The sequence below is a fragment of the Triticum urartu genome, chromosome 5, assembly GCF_003073215.2.
Source record: "Triticum urartu cultivar G1812 chromosome 5, Tu2.1, whole genome shotgun sequence".
Taxonomy (NCBI): Eukaryota; Viridiplantae; Streptophyta; class Magnoliopsida; order Poales; family Poaceae; genus Triticum; species Triticum urartu.
Genome location: NC_053026.1, coordinates 605,796,931 through 605,822,906, shown reverse-complemented (window position 1 = coordinate 605,822,906; position 25,976 = coordinate 605,796,931). Strand labels below are relative to the sequence as shown.

General features: G+C 41.2%; 1 protein-coding gene across 1 annotated transcript; it reads right to left on the bottom strand.

The window, feature by feature from the left end:
- Positions 1-17,983: 17,983 nt before the first annotated feature.
- LOC125511154 (heat shock cognate 70 kDa protein 2-like) lies at positions 17,984-22,730 on the bottom strand. Its single transcript, XM_048676451.1, has 2 exons — positions 22,399-22,730; positions 17,984-19,913 (listed from the first exon to the last, which is right to left on the bottom strand). Exons 1-2 carry the CDS (start codon positions 22,613-22,615, stop codon positions 18,184-18,186), a joined length of 1,947 nt encoding a protein of 648 aa, XP_048532408.1. The 5' UTR covers positions 22,616-22,730; the 3' UTR covers positions 17,984-18,183.
- Positions 22,731-25,976: the final 3,246 nt, after the last annotated feature.

Sequence of the window (25,976 nt, the reverse complement as noted above, 5' to 3'; positions counted from 1 at the left end):
TCATCAATATAAGCATATTTCAAAGTGTCGGGCAATTTTTTTAATTCAAACATAGGATCACCCTTATGTGGAGGAGGAGCTCCTAGAGTTTCGACAGGCAAATGGTGTTTAAGCAGAGGTCGTTGTTCAAAGAAGATTATATCTATTTCATTCCTTTCATGCATATGCATATCATTTTCATGGTCTAGTAAATATTGTTCTAGTGGATCAGTAGGAGGCATGGCAATAGAAACAATACCAATTACTTCATCCTTACTATGCAATTCTTTCTTATGATGTTTTCTACCGAACTTGGAAAAATTAAACTCATGAGATTCATCACCAAAACTAACACCGACGATTTGTTTCTCACAATCTATTTTAGCATTAACGGTGTTCAAGAAAGTTCTACCAAAGATAATGGGACAAAAATCATCTTGTGGGGAACCAAGAACAAGAAAATTAGTAGGATATTTTATTTTCCCACACAAGACTTCAACATCTCTAATAATCCCAAGTGGTGTGATGGTGTCTCTATTAGCAAGTTTAATAGTAACATCTATGTCTTCTATTTCAGCGGGTGCTATGTCATTCATAATTTCTTCATATAAGGTAAAAGGAATAGCACTCACGCTAGCACCTAAGTCATATAAACCATGATAACAGTGATCTCCTATTTTGAATGAGACAACAGGTCTATGTTTATCTTTTTCATCTCGTTTAGCAGTTCTAGTAGCTTCATCACAGAAGTAAATAACATGCCCATCAATATTTTTTACTAGGAGATCTTTAACCATAGCAACACTAGGTTCTACTTTGATTTGTTCAGTAGGTTTAGGTGCTCTACTATTGCTTTTATTGACCATAGTTGAAACCTTAGCATGTTCCTTCATCCTAACAGGAAAATGTGGTTTTTCAATATAAACAGTAGATACAACTAGATCAACATTATAAATAATAGTTTCATCTTTTGCTATGACCAGTTCTTTGATTTCTTATTTAATAGGGGGTGATATTTAAACCACTTATCTTTAGGGAGATCGACATGGGTAGCAAATGATTCACAAAAGTAAGCTACTATCTCTGAGTCAAGTCCATATTTAGTGCTAAACTTTTGAAAAGCATCGGTATTCATAAAAGATTTAACACAATCAAACTCAAGCTTAATACCTGCCTCTTTACCTTTGTCGAGTTCCCAATCTTCAGAGTTGTGTTTAATTCTCTCTAAAAGATCCCACCTAAATTCAATAGTCTTCTTCGTAAAAGAACCAGTACATGAAGTACGGACAGCTCATGATTGGGGCATGAATATAACATTGAATTAATCCTCCCCCAAGCTAGAGCGATACTTTTTGCTTCACGAGGCCAAAAATTATATATGTAATTCCGATCACGATGACTAGATGCATAGGATAATTTTTTTTAGTGAAATTCCAATTTCAATCGATTCCAATTCCAAGATCCAATATCATCACATAGCCTATACCATGCCAATGCTTTTCCCTTCAAAGATAAAGGGAAAACCTTCTTCTTAGCTTCATCTTCGGGTAAACCTGTAAGCTCAAATAATACAAAATTTTCATCCACATATATCAAGTGCATATTAGGATGTTCGGTTCCATCTCCTGCGCATAAGGATAAGCTAGCAGTTGTTCTATCATACCCGAAGGAATTTCATAGCCAATATTTTTAGTAGGTGCAGTAGGTTGAGGGGAAACTAATTTTGGTTCCGATAGGGGTGAAGATACCCCGAATAAAGCCCTCAAAGGATTGTTCTCCATAGTAACAAGTGACAATAAATTTCAGCATGTAGTAACAATTTTTCTTTACCAATTTCCACTTACCAAGAGCGCTTCACTCCCTGGCAATGGCGCCAGAAAAGAGCCTTGATGACCCACAAGTATAGGGGATCAATCATAGTCCTTTCGATAAGCAAGAGTCTCGAACCCATCGAGGAGCAGAAGGAAATGACAAGTGGTTTTCAGCAAGGTAATCTCTACAAGCACTGAAATTGTCGGTAACGAGTAGTTTGACAGCAAGGTAATTTGTAACGAGGAAGTAACAGTAACAGTAAATAAAGTGCAGCAAGGTAGCCCAATCCTTTTGCAGCAAAGGACAGGCCAAAATGGTCTCTTATGATAAGCAAAGTGTTCCTGAGGGTACACGGGAATTTTATCTACTCACTTTCATCATGTTGGTTTGATTCGTGTTCGCTACTTTGATAATTTGATATGTGGGTGGACCAATGCTTAGGTGTTGTTCTTTCTTGAACACACCTTCTACTTATGATTAACCCCCTCGCAAGCATCCGCAACTACGAGAAAAGTATTAAGATAAAAATCTAACCATAGCATTAAACTTTTGGATCCAAATCAGTCCCTTACGAAGTAGCGCATAAACTAGGGTTTAAGCTTCTATCACTCTAGCAACCCATCATCTAATAACTACTCCACAATGCATTCCCTTAGGCCCTAGTAAGGTGAAGTGCCATGTAGTCGATGTTCACATGACAGCACTAAGGGAATCACAACATACATATCATCAAAATATCGAACACATATCAAGTTCACATGATTACTTGCAACAAGATTTCTCCCGTGACCTCAGGAACAAAGTAACTACTGATAAATGATAATAATGCTCAAGATTAGAGGGGTATTAAATAGCATAATGGATCTGAACATATAATCTTCCACCAAATAAACCATATAGTAATCAACTACAATATGTAATCAACACTACTAGTCACCCACAAGTACCAATCTATGCTTCCGGTACAAAGATTGAACACAAGAGATGGACTAGGGTTTGAGAGGAGATGGTCATGTTGAAGATGTTGATGGAGATTGCCCTCCCCAAGATGGGAGAGTTGTTGGTGATGATGATGACGATGATTTCCCCCTCCGGGAGGAAAGTTTCCCCGGCAGAATTGCTCCGCCGGAGGGCAAAAGTGCTCCAGCCCAAGTTTTGCCTCAAGACGGCAGAGCTTCGTCCCGAAAGTCCTCTCCTTACTTTTTGTTCTAGGTCAGAATGACTTATATAACAGAATATGGGCACCGGAGGTGGGCCGAGGAGGGCATAGCCCACCAGGGCGCGCCTGGAGGCCCTGGCACACCCAGGTGGGTTGTGCCCACCTGGTGGGCCTCCTTTGGTAGTTATTTGCTCCAATAATTCCATAAAAAATCCGTGAAGTTTCAGATCATTTGGAGATGTAGCTTTTTCCATAAAAAATCTCCATAAAAATAGGTAACTCTGATGTAGCTTTTTCAGCTCCAGAATTCCAGTTGCCGGTATTCTTCCTCCGTGTGTAAACCTTGCATATTATGAGAGAAAAGGCATTAGAATTACTCCATAAAGCATTATTATGCATAAAACATCATAAATAATAGTATGAAAACATGATGCAAAATGGTTGTATCAGTGATGCCGTGATTGATTGCTTGTCGAGGTTACCGATCATGAGAGCTAGACCGTGTCCCAGCCAGACTCCATTCGGAGTGGAGTTCACTACCTTGTCGTTGTTCCGCTGCTACGAGTTGTTCCGTTGCTAGCATAGAACTACCTTAGCAGGCGCAGTGTCACTATGCTGTTGTGATCTTTTGTAATATCAGACCCTTGTACCATTATCCTTTGTAATAAGAGATGATTTGTTCTATGCCAAGCAGTGCCATATTCTAGAAGACTTGATCTCTGTGATGGAATACGGGGTGTTCCGGTTTCTCTGAGCCAGGGTGCCACATTTTTTATCCTATCAGCTAGTTATATGCACTTGTTATTGTTCTGATCGGTAGACCCTCAAGTGACAATAGTTGGGATACTCTCTGTGGATGACTGTAATTCGAGGTGTTCATGTATTCACCATGTGTTAATGCTTTGTTCCGGTTCTCTATTAAAAGGAGGCCTTAATATCCCTTAGTTTCCTTATCGACACCGCTGAGGGAGTCCTGGACTAAGGGGTCCTCAGGCGTCCGGCCTATTGGATATGGGTCGGACTGATGGCCGTGAAGATACGAAGACCGAAGACTATATCCGTGTCCGGATGGGACTCTCCTTGGCGTGGAAGGCAAGCTTGGCGACCAAATATGAATATTCCATTCTCTGTAACTGACCTTGTGTAACCCTAGATCCCTCCTGTGTCTATATAAGCCGGAGGACTAGGTCTGTAGTTGCACCCAAATAATCATAGCCAGACTAGACTTTTAGGGTTTAGTCATTATGATCTAGTGGTAGATCAACTCTTGTAATACTCATATTCATCAAGATCAATCAAGCAGGAAGTAGGGTATTACCTCCATAGAGACGGCCCAAACCTGGGTAAACATTGTGTCCCCCGTCTCCTGTTACCATCGATCCTAGACGCACAGTTCGGGACCCCCTACCTGAGATCCGCCGGTTTTGACACCGACACCCGCTGCCAGGGAGGGTAGGACAAAAGATGGCATGCAAGTTCTTCTTATAAGCACATACGACTATATACGGAATCATGCCTGCATTGAATTGATGAATTGAAGCTATTGTGTATCGCTCTAGGTTGTGACTATTATAGGATGAATATTATCCAACACAAATATCCATCGTTGATCCAATACCTACTCTTTTCTCATATTGATCTTTGCTAAGTTACTACTGATGTTGCTGCTACAATCATCACAAACTACTTTTGTTACTATTGCTACTGTTACTGCTACTATCAAAACTATCAAACTACTGTGTTGCTGAAATATTATTTCCCAGGTGTGGCTGAATTGACAACTCAAGTACTAAGGCTCACAAAAATACTTTAGCTCCCCCTATGTCGAATCAACAAATTTGGGTGAAATACTACCCTTGAAGATTGTCACGATCCCCTATACTTGTGGGTTATGAAGAATTTTTTTCTGGCGTCGTTGTCGGGGAGCATAGCTCTATTTATTGAGTTCACTTGGGATTTTTACACTGTGAAGAATCTGAAAGATGCTAAGACCGAGATCGTACCCTCTAACGAGGGGAGGTAAGGAACTGCCATCTAGCTCCGCACTTGATTCACCTCTGTTTTAACTAGGCTTGCGACACCACCACCTGCTATTCGTTTTGATATGTCTCTACTATAAACAAAACTAGTGATGATGCTAGTACAATGCTTGATGATAATGTGCCACTAGATGAATTTCTTGATGAACAAATTGCTAAAGGTAAAGAACTTGAGACTGTTGAAACTAATGAAAATTATGATTCACCCATTATGCCTAGCTCTCCTACTAGAGTTGAAATGCCTAAGATACCTAATGGTTATGTTATGGATGGGGAGATAGCTAGAGAATTTCTTGCTTGTAATGATAGAGAGGATGTAAAAAAATACTAAGTAAGCTGAAAGAAAAAGGTATGATAGAGAGAATTAAATATGGTCCTAAGTTTGCTGATTCTCCTATCTTTGTTACCGATAAGGATTATGAATTCTCTGTCGATCCTGAGTTAATTACTTTGGTTGAATTTGATCCTTTTCATGGTTATGAAACTAAAACCGTTGTGGCACACCTTACTAAATTGAATGATATATCCACCCTATTTGCTCATGAGGAAAAGATTCGCTACTACTATATCCTTAAGTTGTTTCCTTTCTCATTAAAAGGTGATGCTAAGAAATGGTTTAATACTCTTGCTCCTGGTTGTGTGCGTAGTCCCCAGGATGTGATATATTACTTCTCTAGAAAAAAATCCTGCTCATAAGAAACAAGTTGCCTTACAGGAAATATTTAACTTTGTGCAATCTGAAGAAGAGAATGTCCCTCAAGCTTGGGGGAGGCTTCTCCAATTACTTAATGTTTTGCCTGATCATCCTCTTAAGACAAATGAAATACTTGATATATTTTACAATGGACTAACTGATGCTTCCAGAGACTACCTAGATAGTTGTGTTGGTTGTGTTTTCAGGGAACGAACTATTGGACGGGCTGAAGAACTATTGAATAATATGTTAAAGAATGTCATTGATTGGACACTTCCTGAACCACCACAAAAGCCAACTCCAAAGAAGAGAGGTATTCTATTCCTCGGTCCAGAAGATATGCAAGAGGCAAAGAAATCTATGAAAGAAAAGGGTATCAAAAATCTGAAGATGATAAGAATTTACCACCTATTAAAGAAGTACAAGGACTCGATATCCCGACACAAGTAGTAAAGGTAAATTCTCTTTGTAGATTCGATGAGGGTGACATCCCTATAATAGATCCCCTAGTCAATGACTGCATGAATTTGATAATTATACTGTTAAGCAAGAGAATTTCAACATCTATGTTACTAATCAATTGAAACGAAATGTTGTCATGATTGATCATTTGAGTGATTTGATGTTTAGGATTACTAATGATGCTAGTGGTTTAAGTAAACATTCATCCATGGTTCACACTCAGTTGGAACAAGTCTCTAAGTCACAAAATGATTTGCTTAATGATAAAGAATAATAGAATGAATGATCGTATTGTTAGAGTAGAGACTAGAGGAGGTAAAATGACTCAGGATCCTCTATATCCTGAAGATCATCCTAAAAGAATTGAGCAAGATTCTCGAGTTGATATTGATGCACCTAGTTCTTCTAAGAAAACGAAAAATGATAGAACCTTGCATGCTTCTAGTGAACCTGTGGTAGAAAAACCTTCTGGGAATCATAATAATGTTTCTATTTCTGATGTTGAGACACAATCTGGTAATGAACATCCACCTAATGGTAATGATAATGATGATGTTCATGTTGATGCTCAACCAGATAATGATAAAGAACCTCATAATGGTGTAGAAATAGAACCAGTTATTGATCTTGATAACCCACCTCCAAAGAATAAAAGGTATGATAAAAGGGATTTCATTGCTAGACAACATGGTAAAGAAAGAGAACAATGGGTTTCAAAACCCATGCCATTTCCTTGTAAACCTTTGAAAACAAGGATAAGGAGGATTTTGAGCGCTTTGTTGAAATGCTTAGACCCATCTTTTGTGAACACATTTGACAGCTATTTTGAAAATGCCTCCTTATGCTAAATACATGAAGGATATTTTCAGTAATAAAAGAAAGATACCTGAAGCTGAAATTTCCACCATGCTTGCAAATTATTCATTTAAGGGAGAACTACCTAAGAAGTTAGGAGATCCAGGAATACCCACTATACCATGCTCCATTAAAAGAAGTTAAAACTGCTTTTTTGTGATTTAGGAGCTGGTGTCACTTTTATGCATTTCTCTTTACACAGAAGACTTGATTTGACTAAGTTGACACCTACTGAAATATCTTTGCAAATGGTTGATAAATCAACTGCTATACCTATCAGAATTTGTGAGGACATTCCCATTGTAATTGCAAATGTTACTATCTTAACTGACTTTGTTATTATTGATATGCTAGAGGATGACAGTATGTCGATCATCCTTGGTAGACCATTTTTTAGTACACTACAGGGGTTGTTGATTGCAACAAAAGCAAGGTCACTTTTCTTGTCAACGGTAATGAGCATGCGATATATTTCCCGAGGAAACAAAGTTCGGCGAATAGTATCAACTCCATTCAAAAAATTATGTCACACACTATTGGAGGTTTTGAATTTCCTCTTCTGACCATTAAAAGGAAATATGAAACTCTTATTGTTGGGGAGATGCATATCGCCGTTGAGGTGACTTAGTGTCATACAAAAATTCTTCGGTTTCATGTTACTTGGTAACAGTTTGTCAATAAGACTTGATCAACCTTATTAATTAATGGATTCTTTTTTAGGGGCATGTGGTTGATGAATTTAGTAAGCACAATCTACCGTACCTACTATTTACTCTCTGTTATTTAAAGTTCAATAAAGTAGAATACCATGATTATCCTGTTTTCTGAGTTATGGTGCAATAAACAAATGTCCTGAAAATAAAAGTTCTCGGAATGACCTGAAAAATTCGTATGATTTTTTCTGCAATATTTAAGAATTTTTTGCACTAAACACACCCGAGGGGTGCACCTGTGAGCCATGAGCTCACAGGGCACGCCCACCCCCTGGGCCCGCCATGTGAGCTCATGGGTCCCATAGGGTCCCCTCACTTAGTGCACCTCCCCATTGCCTTCCTCTTCCTCCAGAAAAAATCACCACTGTCTTCTAGCCCGTGTTTTGCTCATTTTCGTGTGATTTTCGATCTCTTTGCTCAGAGCTCCGTTTTCGAAACTGTTTTGAGGAATCGTTCCTTGGTATCTGACTCCTCCAAATGTCCAATTAGTTTTTGTTCTAGTGATTTATATTTTGCAAACTTTGCTACTGTTGGTGACCATGTATATGAGATTGCATGTTTAATTTGTATGGTTCAGAGTAGTTTTGATGCATGATATAGCCTCTAGACACTTGTGCGAGTAGTTGCTATCGATTTTGTTAAGTTATGTTCACTTTTATTTTGGGGACTAAGAATTTCAGAAAAAATTCAAAGAAAAGAAAATGCTTAGGAGGATGTTGAGAGGTTCTTTAAGCCGGAAGTCCAATGAAACTCTGGAGGAGAATTCCAAGTACAACCTGAACTACTTCCACGAGTTCTATCCAGGCCAGCAGGGACCATACACCAAGTTAGGCCAAAAGCCTAAGCTTGGGGGAGTATGTATTTCTTACTGGCATTACATTCATTTATCACACATTCACTTCAATTTTCGGTGTTCATCCTTTTCCATTGTATATCCATGTTAGTTTTATTTTTTATTCATTCTTGTGTGTTTGAAAAACTTTGAAAACCCAAAAAGATTTCTCATTTCTTCTTTTGTTTGTAGGGAGTTCTCCTATGTAAATAGTTTTTCTTGCTTTCCGTTTTTCCTTTGCTAGTTTGCTTTATTCAGAAAAACTAAAAACTCCAAAAAATATTTCAGTGTCTTTCTCTGAATTTTATTTCTTTTCATTAAGTCATCATACGAAGAAGACTATGCTAGAATTGTTGAGGGGCTCTCTTATGCTTTGTTGTTGATCAAACGAAGAGCCAATATGATCTTGTCATCTCCTTTGAATAAAATGTTTGCAGATTCTAGCTTAGTCCACGGCACGCTTGCACTATTGTTGTTCTCACATCATTTGGTCGTGCAAGTGAAAGGCTATAATGAAGATTATTTGATGAAGTGATTGCGGTGAAGAAAAGCTGGTATGAACTCTTCTTGTTTTCTTTTTTTGTAAATATGTTTAACTTAGTCGATCTCGGTTTAGCATATTATGAGTAAACATGTTTGTGATGACAATTCAAGATTATAGTTGCTCATTCCATGCTTAAATATCTAGGAGTGGACAATGATTTTTAATCTTGAGTGTCAACATGCATTAAAATGGTTGTGATGTAGTATGTTAGTAAGGTATCCCCCTCTGAATAATTGTAATGGCTTGACTTGGTACATATTCACACATGTAATTGATTCAAAACCAACACAACCTTCATGATATTTATGTTCAGGGTGTTTATATCCTACTCATACTCGTATTCAATATTAATTCTTTGCAATGCATGATTATGACCGGTGTCGCTCTCTAGTTGCTCGTTCTCAATCTATTTGCTAGTCTTCGGCTGTACTAAGCCGAAATGTTGCTTGCGCATCCAAAATCCGTAAACCCAAAGTTGTTCCAGATGAATCCACCTTATCTACCTATATGTGGTATCGCTCTGTCATTTCAAATAAATTTGCATGTGCCACCTCTAATCATTTAAATAAACATATGTTTTGTCTGCCCGTACCGCTCATAGAGCGACGGGGCGGTCAATATATTCCATGCTAAGTTGGTTTCTCTCAAAATGGTAAGCTTCGAGCTCTAGCGCCTCTGCAAATCTCAAGAGAGATGATTGTAATTGGGATGTGCAGTCCTATAATTGAAAATAAAGAAAATATAATAAAACAAACTCCCCTTGAAAGTTGATTGTTTGGAGGGCACCGGAGGATTCGGCTAGCCATGGCTTGTGTTTGTATGGTTGACGGGAAGTAAACTTTACCTTTCCGCATGGGAACCGTCGATAATGTGTTTAGCATGGAAGATATTGAAATCCTTTGTCATGACGTTGACAAGAAAAGCATACCTCTCAAAACGTATTCATCTCTATTTTAAGCTTCGAGCTCTAGCGCCTCTGCAAATCTCTACTTCCTTCTACGAAGGGGCTCTCTATTTACTTTTATGTTATTTAATTTTATTGTTCTCATTCAAGCACCAACTTTGAGAGCGCTATTGCCATTCTTAGTTTAACATGCATTGAGTCTAGTTAATGTTCGATGTGACCATGACTAGATCTCTTCTACCATGAATTACAATGTTTAGTCGCTGCTTGAACTTCAGAGGTGCTCTGCAGTTATGTATTATGGTCTTGGAAAGGGCTAACGAGATACCATGTTATCATATTATATCATGATTGTTTTTACCAATTTTTGGCACCCGAGATATCTTATTATTGCTCGCTAGTTGGTTATGTTGTTGTCATGAGTAAATGTGAGACCTAAGTGTTATCTTTCACATGGTTAGTTTATAATCTTTGCCGAAAACTTCAACACTAGTTAAGCATATATATACAGCAACATGAACAAAAGAGTTTAACTTTTTCTTTATCACTTTCACTTTGTCAACTGGATTGCTTGAGGACAAGCAATGAGTTAAGCTTGGGGGAGTTGATACATCCCCAAACGTATCTACTTTTCCAAACACTTTTGCTCTTGTTTTGAACTCTAATTTGTATGATTTGAATGAAGTTAACCCGGATTGGCGTTGTTTTCAGCAGAACAACCATGGTGTTATTTTTGTGCCAAAATAAAAGTTCTCGGATTTGACTGAAAATTTACGTAGATTATTTTCAGAATATATAAAAAGTATTGGCGAAGAGAACTACTGGAGGGGGCCCCAGAGAGCCATGAGCTCAGGGCTCGCCCTGTGAGCTCATGGGTCCCACAGGCCTCCGTTAGCCCTAACTCCCTTTCCATAAGTACCATCTCATGGAGAAGAAAACTAAGAGAAGGAACCATCGTGTTTTACAATACAATGCCACCACCACCTCCGGTTCTTCATCGGAAGGGCTGATCTGGAGTTCGTTCTAAGCTCCGGAGAGGGGGATTCATCGTCGTCATCATCATAGACCCTTCTTCATCAACAATCCCATGATGCTCACCATCGGGAATGAGTAATTCCTTCGTAGGCTTGTTGGACAGTGATGGAGTTGGATGAGATTTATCATGTAATCGAGTCAATTTGTTAGGGCTTGATCCGTAGTATTCACTATGTTCTAAGATTGATGTTGCTATGACTTTTCTATGCTTAATGCTTGTCACTAGGGCCCGAGTGCCATGATATCAGATCTGAACCCTCTATGTTTTCATGAATATATTTGAGTTCTTGATCCTATTTGCTAGTTATATGCACTTGGTATTGTTCTGATCCGTAGACCCCAAAGTGGCAATAGTTGGGATACTCTCCGGGGATGACTGTAATTCGAGGAGTTCATGTATTCACCATATGTTAATGCTTTGTTCTGGTTCTCTATTAAAAGGAGGCCTTAATATCTATTAGTTTCTTTATGGACCCCGCTGCCACGAGAGGGTAAGACAAAGATGTCATGCAAGTTCTTATTATAAGCATGTATGACTATATATGGAATGCATGCCTACATTGAATTGATGAATTGGAGCTATTGTATATCGCTCTAGGTTGTGACTGTTATATGATGAATATTATGCAACACAAATATCCATTGCTAATCCAATGCCTATGATTTTCTCATATTGATCTTTGCTAAGTTACTATTGTTGCTACTGTTACAATCATCACAAACTGCTTCTGTTACTATTCATGTTAGTATTGCTACTGTACTGCTACTATCAAAACTATAAAACTATTGGGCTACTAAACACTTTGTTGCAACAATATTATTTCCCAGGTGTGGTTGAATTGACAACTCAACTGCTAAGGCTCGTAAATATTCTTTGGCTCTCTTTGTGTCGAATCAACAAATTTGGGTGAAATACTACCATCGAAGACTGTCGTGGTCCCCTATACTTGTGGGTTATGACCTCTCGACGAGGCCACTCCCACTTTACTCTCCTCGCAGTCCCATGCCTCAACGGTCACGCAACGTCACCTCCGTCCGCCCGTTCTTGTTGTTGTACAACATGCCCTGTCGTGGGACGTTGAGTCTCCCGTGATCCATGTGTGGTCGCATGCCCGACATGTTCTGTGTTGTTCTTCGATTGTGCCGGCGGCCACGATGGTGAGCTCGATTCCTTGTACTAATAGAGCAAGTTTGGGCTTTTCTATGTTACTGATGTTCCCACTAATGGATTCTTGTAGGGTTAGCTGGTTAGCTCATACTTATATTAATATGCTTAGGCTTTAGGGTTAGCTCATGCTTATCCACATGAACTGGGCCATGGCAAAGAACATGTCCCGAATTTCTCTTTTTGCCATGGCAAAAAACATGTCCCAATTTTCTCTTTTTGCCATGGCAAAAATCTCCCAGATTTTTAGGGGAAAATTAATTGTTACATGGTTGGATTGTTATTTTTTGCGATGTCTCGACATTAATGGCATTTTTACTTTGTTTTCACAGCTACAATCTTGCCAAGGCAAAAAAAATCATCGACATAGTTACATTGTTTCTCTCATTTCTTAACTTTTAACATGTTTTTTGCAATGCACCTTAAGTGGTTGTTTAACATCTATATATTTACCATGGAAAAAATGAAGATCTTTTTCCCATGCCATCTTATGTTTGTCACAACATCTTAATTGTATTACATCTATGTCCATTATACGACATTTTTTACTATGGTAATTACCTTGGAAAATTATATTCCATTTGATCATGATAACTTTTGTAACCATTCACAATTTTTTTTCCAGTTTTTGGTAATGGCAAATTTTGAAACCATGGCGAATTTTCTGTTTTTATCATGGAAAATATATTTGTAAATATAAAAAATTCAAAAAAAATCCACGTGTTTTTTAGACAACAAATTTGTAAATTTCCCATTTTCTCAGCCACGGAAACCATGTGCACATTGTATATCCTTTTTGTCATGTTATCCTACAAAAAAATGGCAATTTTCATTTTTAACTTGTTTTTCCTTTGTTCATGGCATAATAAAGATAAAATGTTTTCCTTACAAAAGAATTTACCATGGTACTTTCCTCTTTTTAGTTTTCATGATGGCAATTTTTTATACCATGGAAAGTATGTTTGTAAGTGTAAAAAATTCAAAAAAAATGCCATGTGTATTATAGAAAACAAATTTGTAAATTTTCCAACAAAAATCAACAACGGAAATCATGTCACATTGTATATCCTTTTTGTCATGTTATCGTATAAAACATGGCAATTTGCATTTTATCTTAGTTTTTTACTTTTTTCATGGCGAAATAAAGATAAAAAATTCTTTACAAAATAATTTACCATATTACTTTCCTTTTTTAGTTTCCATGATGGCAATTTTTTATAACATGGCAAATATGTTTGTAAATATGAAAATTCAAAAAAAATACCATGTGTCTTATAGAAAATATATTTGTAAATTTTCCAAAAAAATCAACCATGGAAATCATGTCACATTGTATATCCTTCTTGTCATGTTATCCTATAAACATGGCAATTTGCATTTTAACTTTGTTTTTTACTTTGTTCATGGCGAAATAAAGATAAAATGTTTTCTTTACAAAATAATTTACCATATTACTTTCCTTTTTTAGTTTCCTTGATGGCATTTTTTTATAACATGGCAAATATGTTTGTAAATATGAAAAATTCAAAAAATACCATGTGTCTTATATAAAATAAATTTGTAAATTTTCCAAAAAATCAACCATGGAAATCATGTCACATTGTATATCCTTTTTGTCATGTTATCCTATAAACATGGCAATTTGCATTTTAACTTTGTTTTTTACTTTGTTCATGGAAATAAAGATAAAATGTTTTCTTTACAAAATAATTTACCATATTACCTTCCTTTTTTAGTTTCCATGATGGCAATTTTTTTATAACATGGCAATTTTATTTTATTTTACCACGGCAAGTAATTTTTGCCAACCATGGTAAATTACCTTTTCCTCCAAATTTCATGATGGAAAATTTTTTTGTTTCCTTGGTAATGTTCTTATTTATACCTTGGCAAATTATGTTTCTGCACCAAGGCAAATTCCATTTTTCTTTTAATTTTGATGATGGCCAATCTCTTTTTAGTGCCATGGCAATTGTATTTTTTAAATATGGCAATTTATACTACTACACCATGGCAAATTATTGTTTTCGTATTCCTTTTTATTTGTTCCTGATGGCAAATATATTTTTATTACCATGACAATTTTCATTTTTTGTCGGATGTCAAATTATTATTATTTGACCATGGCAAGCTTAGTTTTATACATATCTCATGATTTTTCATTTTCATCATACCATGGTAAATTCATTTTTAAGTAAATTACTTTTTTGTGGCATGGAAATTTTATTATTTTTCCCAACACCAACGGAGTTATTTTCGAACAAACATTTTCTCCTGCATTTTTTAATCAATGGAATTTTTTTTTAATTTTGTGTTGTTTGTCCCAGAGCACAACATAGGTAGATTAAAGAAATTTCACTGTGTGCAATTTAACCAACATTTTTTTCTCTCTCAAGGAAATGGTGTTTTGGGGCTTTGACCGCTCGCGGCTCACTAGAGGGGTCCAGCATCGGAGGTGTTCTTGTCGTAGCATATAGCGAACTAAATACCGCTCAAAAAAATATAGCGAACTAAATCGTTCACTCGGGCCCCCTGAGTAGATTGAAGGAATAGTTCGATTTCACTTCCTCCCAGATCCGACTTTCGCCCCATATTGGGGTCCAAATTTAAAACAGTGCCAACTCTCTACCTTGTTCTGTGTCTCCTTAATTTCTTGTGATGAATTTGATATTTTTAAATATTTAGTGCTACTGCAGCTACGCATATGACCTATGGTGCCACAGCGTGATCCGGTTCATTTAGTTTAGTGTGTGTTTCGAATTCTGTTGGCTCAAGTCCAAAAAAACAAAAACAAGAAACTGTGGGCTCGCAAGTTCAGCGGCCGCTGTACAGGACAGCTGATGCATCACTGCTGGACCGAGTTGTATATGGAACTTCATCATTCCGCTTTGTGGAGCGTAGCTTTAGCAGTTAGGATTCTGCTCAGCTTTACTTGTTTGTTCCCCGAAGTGCTACTCTGTTCATCTCTAATCCAGGAAGGAATCTCCCAAGCCTAATCAACCTTATACATCTTCTCCCATTCGAGGGGAAAATTTTAAAATCGGGGAGCAGTAAAATATTGAAAGGTGAGGTATAATGTATGCTGCAACGGTCAGTGACAGGTAGCCTGGCCAAGCCTGCAAGACATTGGTCGAACAAGCTGACATGTATTCGGAGGATCTGGGCTGCACTGCACAGGATTTGTGGTGAAGGACTGAAAAACTTACTCCATTTTATATTTTGCCCTGAGAAGGAAGGTGTAGAAATGGAGAAAATTTCGTCAGAACAGAGAGGGAAATTGACTTGACCGCAATGCGAAACATGGAAGATGTGAACACACCTGAAGGTTTTTTTGGGCACCCGGGGCCCGTTCGTTGGTGGATGTATTTTATATGCGTGCATGGGCCACCAGAATGACAGGAAAGCTCGCCCATGGCCGGTGTGCCGTCGGTGAAAAGCCCACAACACACACAGAGGCCAGCGCCGACCCTACTCAACTCAGGCGATCAGTGGCTGTACCTCGCCGCCCGCAATACGAGTGGGTTAACCAAAGCAGGCGCCGTCAGAACGCGTTTCACAACCGCCGGTGAAAAGGCGATGAACGCTCGCCCGCGCGCTTTACTTGTTTCAGCAGAACGAGTGCTTGGACTGGGACTGGGACTGGGACTGGGAGGGAGACAGTATTATATCTGGTGCGTACGGCAGATTAAAGAGGATCATGGCAGCACTAATGATGATGATCATGGGGGATCTCCGTCTTTAGGGTGTGTGTACTGTGTAGTGTAGGGTACATCGTAGTACGTCGGTGTGCTGGAGTATGTACGTAGGGTAGGGCCAGGCGGTGCGGTGCGGTGTGGATGCCTGCCGCCGCTTTGGCCCTGCAGAATTATTGCCTACATGACTCATCGGGGGGATCAGCCCCTGATTAAAGCCAAAGAGAGGGACGCGGCGGATTTAAAAGGCGCTCAGGCGGACCGACATGTCCCTCCCTCGTCGGAGCTCATATCATACTGAGGGCAGGAGATGAGATTATGGGAGCGACACCGCAGGAAGGATGTGAGCGGGGAGATTCGTTCCTGGCGCTCTGCTTTGCCACCCCTCTACTCTACTCTACATGATGATGCGTCGGTTTGAGATGTATATCATTTTTGAATGTCTATATATTCATGTAGACGATGGTATATAAAGATTCTCCCATATACACGTTCAGTTTTGCAGCAGATTATCTTTCTTTTCCTCTTTTGACCGGGAAAACTATTAAGCCAAAAGCAATCTTACATGATATACAATGTTTCTAAATATTTGTCTTTTTAGAGGTTTCAACAAGTGACTACATACGGAGCAAAATGAGTGAATCTACACTTTAAAATATGCCTATATACATCCGTATGTGGTAGTCCTTTAAAATTTCTAAAAAGACAAATATTTAGAAGGGAGTAGCTAATAGAGTAATGTAGTCCCAATAATCTTTGTCCACTCCATATTTTAGCCAGAGAAGGTCTGACTTGGTCCTTTCTCTCCAAGCAGATTGTCTAACAAATTATCTACTCTATATTTAAGTATTATTATCTTATAGTAACTACCATCTCAACAGTAATTCAAACAATTTATAGTTGCAGTGGTTAATCCTAACAAGTACTTTTCTATCGTAATAATTCAAACGATCTATCTGTATAAAGACACTGATGCTCAACAAGTGAAGAAAACTCTCGTCTTCTTCCATCTGCAAAAAATGGGTAGAAATTTCATAGAGCAGTACCTCGTATGGCCTAACTAGCAGCAACAATATCTAACAAAATTCACAAGTCCCAGCTAGCATCCAACATATTTGTTGTAGCAGCAGAGTATCAAGGCTCTGAATAAATCTACAGAGCACCTTTTCTTTCTCTCCCTCACCAATAGCAGCAAATGTATTTCATGGCAGCAGATGTATAGCAGTATAGCACTAACTAAATGGCAGCCACGAACCCAATACACACCATTCCTAATAAACTGAGCCGCTGGTGATCTTCTTCCCTTGCCCTTTCCTGTCCCCAAATCCTCTTCTTCCCCAGCCCACCGCCCTCTAATTTCCCCTCAAGGTAAGGAGCCCCCAAATCCCCCACCACCAGAGCAGCGGCGTCCAGGCCGTCGCCTGACTCCCGCGGCGTTTCTCCACTGCCAGATCTGGCGCAATTCCGGCCTTGCTGCAAGAATTTTTGTTCTTCTAAAAAATAACATGAAACTTTCAAACAAACATTATAGCTATTCGGATCAGTGATCTAGAAAATTACAAAGTACTCCTCTTATCACGAAAAACTACTCCCTCCGTTTCTAAATATAAGTCCTTTTACAGACACGAGAACCTAACTAAATACTACTAATAAAATTCTTTGTTGACAGAGATTTCAATATGAAATGAACAGATACAGATGTACATGGATATATTTTAAAATATAGATTTCCTCATTTTGCTCCGTAGTCCATATTGAAATCTCTAAAAAGGGCTTATATTTCATGATATCAATATTTGCAACAGGATATACTGGGATGACAAACAGACTTTTTGCCAAGCGCTCCCTAGGGGGCAGCCTACCACAAGAGTTTGAGCCTGGAGTCATAACCCCAACCCCTCCATTTTAGGTTGAGCTCAGGAAAGAATTTCTACAAGTCATAGCCTCTGAGCTCTGAAGACTGGAGTGCAGCAGAAAAGGATACACACTTAGCATACCCTAAAGAGAATGGAATGCTGCAACTTAACTCTGAACTCGAATTCAGAGACAGCAACCAAATTTAAGCTGTAAGAATTCAGAATGAAATCACACGGTTAGGTAGTCCAAACAATAAGCATTAAGCTGAAATCAACAATGAGCCAAAACATGCATCATTGCATTGTTTACGGCACACACAAGTCTCGTGATGCTACAGACCAAAAGTACAACAAAACTTCCAGCCCAGGTGATATGATTGGCACCCAGGACTGAAACAAATGGCGTATAGTGTATTTCTCACTATATCAAAGAGAAACTAACTTAGTCGACCTCCTCGATCTTGGGGCCAGCACCGCCGCTGGCAGCCGGCGCGTCCTCGTCCATGCCTCCGGGCATGTCAGCACCGGCACCCTGGTACATCTTGGCGATGATGGGGTTGCAGAGGCCCTCCAGCTCCTTCATCTTGTCCTCAAACTCGTCAACCTCACCAAGCTGGTTGGCGTCGAGCCACTGGATCGCAGCGTCGACAGCATCCTCAATCTTCTTCTTGTCGTCAGCAGGCAGCTTGGAGGCAATCTTCTCGTCCTGGATGGTGTTCCTCATGTTGTAGGCGTAGTTCTCCAGGGAGTTCTTGGCATCAACCTTCTTCTTGTGCTCCTCATCCTCAGACTTGTACTTCTCTGCATCCTGGACCATCTTCTCAATGTCGTCCTTGCTCAGCCTGCCCTTGTCGTTGGTGATAGTGATCTTGTTCTTCTGGCCAGTGGTCTTGTCCTCGGCAGAGACATTCAGGATACCGTTGGCATCAATGTCGAAGCAGACAGTGATCTGGGGAACACCCCTGGGTGCAGGCGGGATGCCGGAGAGCTCAAACTTGCCAAGCAGGTTGTTGTCCCTGGTCCTTGTCCTCTCACCCTCAAACACCTGGATGAGCACACCAGGCTGGTTGTCGGAGTAGGTGGAGAAGACCTGCTCCTTCTTGGTGGGGATGGTGGTGTTCCGGGTGATGAGCACAGTCATGACTCCTCCAGCAGTCTCAAGACCAAGAGACAGTGGGGTGACATCAAGGAGGAGAAGGTCCTGCACCTTCTCGTTCCCCTCACCACTGAGGATTGCAGCCTGGACGGCAGCACCGTAGGCAACGGCTTCATCAGGGTTGATGCTCTTGCAGAGCTCCTTCCCGTTGAAGAAGTCCTGCAACAGCTGCTGAACTCTGGGGATTCTGGTGGAACCACCAACAAGCACGACATCATGGATGGTGCTCTTGTCCATCTTGGCATCCCTCAGGCACTTCTCCACTGGCTCCATGCACTTCCTGAAGAGGTCCATGTTGAGCTCCTCAAACCTGGCCCTGGTGATGGTGGAATAGAAATCAACTCCCTCGAAGAGTGAATCAATCTCGATGGTGGTTTGGGCAGTGGAAGAAAGGGTCCTCTTCGCCCTCTCACATGAAGTCCTGAGCCTCCTCAAAGACCTGGGGTTTCCACTGATATCCTTCTTGTGCTTCCTCTTGAACTCTTGGACAAAGTGGTTCACCATACGGTTGTCAAAGTCCTCCCCACCAAGGTGAGTGTCACCAGCTGTGGCCTTGACCTCAAAAATACCCTCCTCAATGGTAAGGAGAGAGACATCAAAAGTGCCACCACCGAGGTCAAAGATAAGCACGTTCTTCTCACCGACACTGGTAGCCTTCTTGTCAAGACCATAGGCAATTGCAGCTGCTGTTGGCTCGTTGATGATACGCATCACATTAAGACCAGCAATAACACCAGCATCCTTGGTTGCCTGCCTCTGGGAATCATTGAAGTAAGCAGGCACAGTGACAACGGCATTCTTAATAGTTACTCCTAGGTAAGCCTCAGCGATCTCACGCATCTTGATGAGGACCATGGAAGAAATTTCTTCAGCTGAAAACTGCTTGTCCTCACCCTTGTACTGCACTACAATCATAGGCTTGTCTGCAGGGCCAGGAATAACCTTGTACGGCCACATCTTAATGTCACTCTGGACAGGGGCATCAGCAAACCTTCTGCCGATAAGACGCTTCGCATCTGCAGAGTTTCATAAACAAACTGACTGTTAGAAGAATTATCTGTAAGTTCGATCGGTAAAAAATACTAAGGCATTAACCCAATAATTTGCATGTATTTATCAACAGAGGATTAATTAGTGTGACCACACCAGAGGATTTCAAGCATGTGTATTTTATTTTGAAGTTCTTATGAACATGTCTAGACAAACAGTGAGCTTTGATGGAAGTATCGCTTAAATTCATAAACTTGAAACCAAATAATCTATCCCTTAATCATATTCCTGCATGTTTTTATTCTAGCTTGAATAAGTCACGAACTATTGCAGAAGTAACTGGAAGCATACACAAGGTCCATATGCAATTCAGTGACCACATAAGTCTCACACATTCTTGCAGCCCATATGTACATATATAATTCAAAGTTCTTCCCAAAATATTTGGATGAACATGTGTAAAGCAACTTTGGGATTAAAAATGTGATTCCAAATTAAATGATTCTATGCAGCTTTTCCCCAAGATTGAAGAGGCCATGTGTACCTTCCTAAAACTTCATATTCTATATACAAGTTTATTTGACCTTGAATAAATCGCAATACTGGAAAAGTAATTGAAAGCATGCACATGGTTCATATGCACTTCAGTGAGCACATGCACCAGGGACACACTTACATCCAATGTGCACTAGCACGTATAGATTTCAAAGTCAAAAGATCCAGATAACCACTTGAATCTTGGTGAAAAATCCACATGACCACACAACTAAAAACCATCTTCTACCCCTTGTGCTAGGAGCAGTTTTGGGATAGGAAATACATGGTTTTCAAGTTAATGGTGTTATGCGGCTTTTCCCCAAGGTTCAAGAAGCTATGTGAACCTTTTTGAACTTTCTATTTCTAATTGGTTCTTAAGTGGAAGCATGTACACAGCCACATGCAATCCAGTGACTACACATAACTTGCACATACTTGCATCGGGTAATATGGCAATCAAAAAGTTAACAAAAACATGGGTAATTAGACACTAGGTATATATGGCAGCTATAAGCAGTAGTGCACATATTCCATGTGTAAAACCACTTAAAAGGGACATATAATCTAGCGCATATCTTGGGTGGGGTGGAACTTCATTCACAATTTACAGGATTCAGGACCTATACAAGTAAACTAATTACTAGATGTTTATGCGAAGTTGTGATCCAATACAAATAGCAAAACACACAAGACTCGGAAACTTCGGCACAGGTTTACACAAAACATTATTTCTAAATGGTTATTAGTGGTGCATGTAGCTGCCAAAATGAAGTCCACACAACAGGCTAACTAAATTCTTAACGGCTAACCAAATAGGGCAAATGGTACGTTTAACCAAGAAAGAAACAGCAATTTGTTCAATAAAAAAGCACAACTTTAACTTGGATTTTTAGAAATAAGATATAGTTTCATATATGCTGAGAGAACCTATCAATATTATGCCATCCTCGTTGACTCTAACAGAGTAAACATGAAAATTACTATGGTACAAAACTGCTGGCATGCACTGAAGTGTAGAACTACAGGTAATTGGTTCCGTCCAAATTTCACTAACAATTAAGAGAAGGAATAGACATAATCAATTTATTTGCCAGCCATAAGATAACAATTTAAGTGTGATTTGTCTAATAATTCATGTATGACAATAAATATATAGTATCAAGCCAAAATAATGATCCAACAGCTATATAAGGATCTAAATGGACCACAGCTGAGGACCATGGAAAATCATAATTAAAGGAACAACTTGATCCAAGATTCAAAAGTAGATCCCAGAAAGCTAGCAGACATGCTCTTTGTGCAATTTTGAAATGAAAACATAGCACAAAATAGTATGCTCATTAATTAACATTATGATGAGAACAGTTGGCAATGAAATGATGACAACTACCGTAGTTAAAAACTGCTAGCACACACTTTAGTGTACAGTAGTTCTGTAGATATTTAGTTCCATCAAAAAAGTTCTTACTAAAGGATATTTAGTCCACAATATATAACAAAAGTTAGAAGTAAGGATCATGCAGCTATATGCATCTAAATAGAGCACAGCTGAGGACCATGAAACAACCACAATAAGAGGAACAGCTAGGCACAAGCTCCAAAAGTACATCCAAGAAAGCTAGCAGACAAAAACAATTATACATGGCAGACACATCACAGATTTGATGTGTCACCTAAAGGCCAAAAGATGCAGCCTATACCCACAAAAAAACACTATGAACAGACCATGGCCCGCCTCCAGCGTACCAAATCTAGCAGGAATACGACCGAAACCTCATCGTAACTGCTCACACATACTCGGCAGATCTGCCGAAGCAGAAGAGCTCGCACCAAGCGACGGGTCAACGGCTAAAACCTCGACATATTTCGCTGCTCCAAGCGACGGGTCAACGACGCGCGCATCTAGCAGCGACCACACATACAGAGAAAAAACAGATCTGGTGGGAGGGAAAGAGAGGGAGGGGGTGTGCTCACCGAAGACGGTGTTGATGGGGTTCATGGCGACCTGGTTCTTGGCGGCATCGCCGATGAGGCGCTCCGAGTCGGTGAAGGCGACGTACGAGGGCGTGGTGCGGTTGCCCTGGTCGTTGGCGATGATCTCGACGCGGTCGTGCTGCCACACGCCGACGCACGAGTAGGTGGTGCCGAGGTCGATGCCGATGGCCGGCCCCTCGCCCTTGGTCGGCGCCATGGCTCTAGCTAGATCGAGAAGAAGGAAGCTAAGCTAGGACTAGGGTTAGGGTTTGAGGAGCCTTTGCGCAGCTGCTGGCGGCGGCTGCTGCGGACTCGGGAGAGGAGGAGGCAGCGAGGAGCGGGGCCGCTATTTATACAGTGGCGGGGGAGGAGCGGCTGTCTGAACCGGCGGAAGCGTGGCCCATACACAGCCCAGGAACTCTCCCGTGGGACCCAGCTGGCAGAGTTCAGCGCGATAAATGCGGTGCTACTTGGACTCTGACCCTCGGACGAGATGGTTTCGTAGCCTCTGTCGCTGCGGATGGGCCCTGCGGTTTTGAAGGTTTTGTGTGGGGCCGTGCTGCGGTGTCACGGGGTGGAAGTGGGGGAGTCGTTGGATTGTTTTGCAGATTCTCGCGTGTCGCCGGAGGGCAGGGGGGCGTGTCCGTTGGGAACCCGTGTGTGTCTCTAGTGGGAAAGCGTCTTCGGTCGGCGGTGGGTGTCACGATCTAGGCCGGACTATTCTGCGCGCCCCGGAGACGTTGGATCGTCATCGGACGGTTCAGAACTTCAGACCGGCCCGAAATATCTGTTTGTGTACGTGGATGTGATGGTTCAGTTTCAGATCTGAGAAAAGTGAACCTCCCACGAAGCAGACTCGAGAAGCTTCCGGCTTCTTCTCCGGCGATGTATTGTTTGTACCAAGTGACCCTTCCTAAAACTTAAATCTATTCACTAGCCCCAAAAAAACTTACAAAAAAGGCTCAGATTTTTATTAGGGGTTCGGCGGGAGCATCTCCATAGCCGCCTGATTAGCCACACGAATCCTAAAGCAAGCCTCCTCGCCACGTCACTGGTCGCGGTCCATTCGCTTGGAGTTGAGGCGGGAGCAAACCATTTTCTCGGGCGGCGTCATCCCACTTCCTACTCCGAGTTCTCCTCTCTCTCCCGCTCCACTCTTCCCACCCACAGCGACGGCTCATGTTCCAACAATTCCCACGACGAGGGTGCGTCGGCGTCCAACCTCGGAGTTGCTGGAGGCAAGGCACGCGGGTACCTGTACCCATTGTGACGGTGTCCTGGATAAGGGGGGACTAACCCAGCCGACCCGTTCTCCTCGAGTTGGGCCGGCAAGCCACCATTCGTGATCAAGATGGACACCGGAAAATCGTACGTAGGAGGCTTGTTCAAGACTACCTCCCCGAAGACTTGACGTATACTCCAGGATCTCTGCCGCCGCCTAGCTCATAGCTACCGACCTTCTAACCCTAAATACCCTCCCTGGCGTGTATATAAGCCATATGGTTTAGCCCACAGATGGGATATCAACGCAAAATCATTCACCTAGCCCTAGAATTAGACCACACATCACGATCTCAAGGTAGATCAACTATGTATTTGATACATCTCCCTTGATATAAACAAGAGCAGGACGTAGGGTTTTACCTCCATCAAGAGGGTCCGAACCTAGGTAAATATCGTCTCCTTCGTTCCCGTTACCCTCGATTCGAGATCCACAGCTCGGGACCCCCTACCCCGAGGTCTACCGGTTTTGACACCGACACATCGGGAAACCATGGAGGTGCTCATGCGTGTTTGTCGTCTACATCAACCCCTCGACGGTGGAGTGCGGTGGTAGGACTCATGCGTCAGATCCCAATGCGTGGTGTTGTGTCGACAGTGGCTGAGAGAGAGGCGCGCGCGTGTGGTCGCCGTTTCATCGGGTTAAAGGTGCTAGGGGTGAAACTCGGGGGTATCTGCGCCAACTTTTCAAGCTGAAGGAGGTGCTCATGTGCGTGACCGTCATCACAGGAGCGACGGTCTGGCCGCGTCAAGCGATCTCCGCCGTCTAGATAAAGAGGTGGTCGGGGCATCCACCGAAGGTCGGCGCCACGACCATGGGATCCGTGGCGAGGTCGTCCCTCCGATCTAGCAGAGGCGAGGTCACAGCCGCAGGAGGAGGTGTCCGCGACGACCACCACCACACATCTGCCATTCCCTGGCACGATGGTGACGAACGAGAGCTCGCATCCACCTCCCGCCGGGGTCCAACTTGAACACGGCTGCAGCAGCTCTCGAAGGCTCGTTCGGGTAAAACGAGATTGCGTCAGAGGAGGACGAGGACCGGAACCCCAACTCGAGCTCGACCACCACCACCACGCGCTGCACAAGGCCCCGGTGTAGGCTCCATTCTCTACAGGTAGCACCTCGCCCAACCTTTTTGCTCCATTTTTCAGTTTATTGTCTTCAAATTGCCATGCCCTAATCCAGGAATGCACAACGGATTTGTGTGATTTCACGCTCTCAATGCAATTTTATATGTTTGCCTTCGTTTATGGTATACTAAAAATACCTTAGAAATTTCAATCAGACATGTCTTGTGTCTTCATTTATGTTATATACTAAAAATACCTTACAAATTTTAATCGACTCTTTTCTGCCACCATGTATGTATAGATGGAAATTGCCATGACCTTTTCTCTACAGTCATTGCAAAACAAAATTACCATGGCAAATTTCTGCTTTTAAAGGTGATGGCATTTTGGGGGGGGGGGGGGGGGGGGGGGGGGGGGGGGGGGGGGCTATGTCATTATTATTATTTTGAACCATAGCAAATTTTACTAAAGCAATCCATGGTATTTTTTCCTTTATTTTTTCGAGCATGGCAAAATTTTCCATAGCATAACAAAAACTAGGCTTTATTAGTTACAACAAAAAACAAAACTAGGACTTCTATTTTGTTTCGCTACTGGGTTTTACTTTTCCTTTTTATTTTCTACAAAAAAAAACTTGTACGGGCAATGAGGGAGGGTGTTCCAGGAGTGGGGCTCTCCCGTCGAACAAATCCGTTCAATGGATCTCCCCTCCCCCGGTAGCGAACGGGATGATCGCCCCATGGAGACAACAAGTATGACGTTCGTGCCATATTGGGGTCTTTTTATATAGGTCTTTTTTTCTTTTGAAAAGGAAAGATTACCCTGGCCACTACATCAAGATCATACATGCAGTCATCTTTATTAATTTATTCATCTGAGACTGAGAAAATAAATACAAAGATTAATCCAAAAACCACCTTCGATCGGAACAAAGTTGCTACACCTACAAAATATAAATATGTGCCCTAACCGCATCAACGGACACCATCTAATTCAGTGGCCTCAAGAAGCCGCCCGCCTAGCAAGCTAAGAGTGCCAACTGGTCTAGGCTTCCCATGACACACACCGCATGCGCACACTCGAGGATCCACCGCCATCATCTTCCGCCATCCCATCTTCAGGAGGAATCATTCCATAGGTCTTGTCATGCCCATCTACCGTCAACGTCACCATGATGTCAGACAAACGACACCAACTTGCATGTGCCCATTAAACCACGTCCAA